General features: G+C 45.6%; 1 protein-coding gene across 1 annotated transcript in view; it reads right to left on the bottom strand.

The window, feature by feature from the left end:
* Nucleotides 1–658: 658 nt before the first annotated feature.
* LOC106532660 (growth arrest and DNA damage-inducible protein GADD45 alpha) overlaps nucleotides 659–1,522 on the bottom strand; it is a 6,320-nt gene continuing 5,456 nt past the window's right edge. The window contains exon 4 of the mRNA XM_014028787.1: nucleotides 659–1,391. Coding sequence (XP_013884241.1) covers nucleotides 1,278–1,391 — 114 coding nt within the window. The 3' untranslated portion in view covers nucleotides 659–1,277. The remainder of the gene's footprint in view (nucleotides 1,392–1,522) is intronic.

Raw genomic sequence — 1,522 nt, 5'->3', positions numbered from 1 at the left:
GTGTTTTTAGGGTTATTAATTAAGTCCATGTACTCAGACCAGTAATATTTGGGGTCACAAGTTTTGGCCATGGATATTTAGTGGGTCAGAAGACACGAAGTTTGGGAACCTCTGCTTTATACAACACTGAAGGCCACTGGGCCGTCCCTGCTCTTATCATGACTCAGCACTTTCAGACAGGGCTGCCCGCCTTACATCAGCCTGGTGACATCATCAGTTTGGAAACTGAGCTGCTGCTGTGACACGGCTCAGACAATAAACCACCTGAAGCTTTAGTTTACGCTTCAGTCAAACGTAAGCTCAAACAGAAGTTTAATTATAAAAAAAAGTGTGGTGATGTGTGTGTGTGTGTGTGTGTGTGTGTGTGTGTGTGTGTGTGTGTGTGTGTGTGCTGCAGCCAGGCTGCAGTTTTCTGGCACTTTTTCTGGGAATGCACAAAAAGGGAGCGACACATCAGAGTTGGTGAAAGGCCAGCAGGTCTGGATGAATGCACACGGTCCTGCTGAGCCAGGCAGAAGCGGGCCTGCTCACAGAGCAGGGAGGATTATTGTGGTCCGGGGCCACGGCGGTCCATCCTGACCCCCCTGATCCACACGTGACACCTGCTGCTGCAGGTTCAGCCTTTCAGCGAGGACATGGGAGAAAAATAACTCAAAACTTTAGTTCAAAACGGTTTTTATTGACAGCAAAACCAAAGTGTCTTCGTTTCAGATCTCTCAAATCGGTAAAAAAGAACATAAATATGCTTAAATATAATTAAAAATAACTTAAACAGTAACAAAGGAACCAGCTGGAAAATGAACGCTGAACACAGAACGTCTTCACCGGATGTGGAACCCTTTCCCTTTAGAAACCATGACAACAGCAACACAAACACTTTGAATCAAGTCACAGAAGGTCCAGTGTTTCAACAAGTTCTGGGTTTCTGCAGAGAGAGGCTCGGTCCGCTCAGCAGCTCCGTGTTCTGGCTTCTCCCCACTTCTCTGGACTCGCCACAGAYGCGGTACCAAACATTTATGATATAATCCGTCTGCACATCCTACGAGCTGAAAATTCAAAAGCACACATGCTTTCTTTGTTTTTAGTTTTTTTGTATCGTTTCCACCTCTGACAGTCCCTCTGCATCTCTTCTGGATTGTAAACTCCAAACAGCCCGGTCCAAAGGGGAACTTCTCTGAAACTGGTGACGTCCCACACAGACGGGTGGTTGGTCTGGGTTTCCAGCACTCCTGTGCAGACACAAGCAGTTTCTGGACAGGTGTGGAGTGTTCGCAGCTTCAGCGCTCAGGCAGGTTGATGATGGGAACCCACTGGTCCATGCAGCGGCTCTCTCTGCAGAACCGGTTCAGTTTGCTCAGAGCCGGGTCCTTCCAGGATGTGGAGAGTGGGCTCTGAAAACAAACACAGTTATTAATTACAGCTRCATAATCCATGACCTTCATTATGATCATTTATTGACACATCATAAAAAAATTAATCTATATCTAATATAATTAATTTTATTTTTTTATTCATTTCATTT

Source organism: Austrofundulus limnaeus, unplaced genomic scaffold, assembly GCF_001266775.1.
Source record: "Austrofundulus limnaeus strain Quisiro unplaced genomic scaffold, Austrofundulus_limnaeus-1.0 Scaffold806, whole genome shotgun sequence".
NCBI lineage: Eukaryota > Metazoa > Chordata > Actinopteri > Cyprinodontiformes > Rivulidae > Austrofundulus > Austrofundulus limnaeus.
The sequence above is the reverse complement of the archived record's forward strand: the minus strand, read 5'-3'. Positions and strand labels throughout refer to the sequence as shown.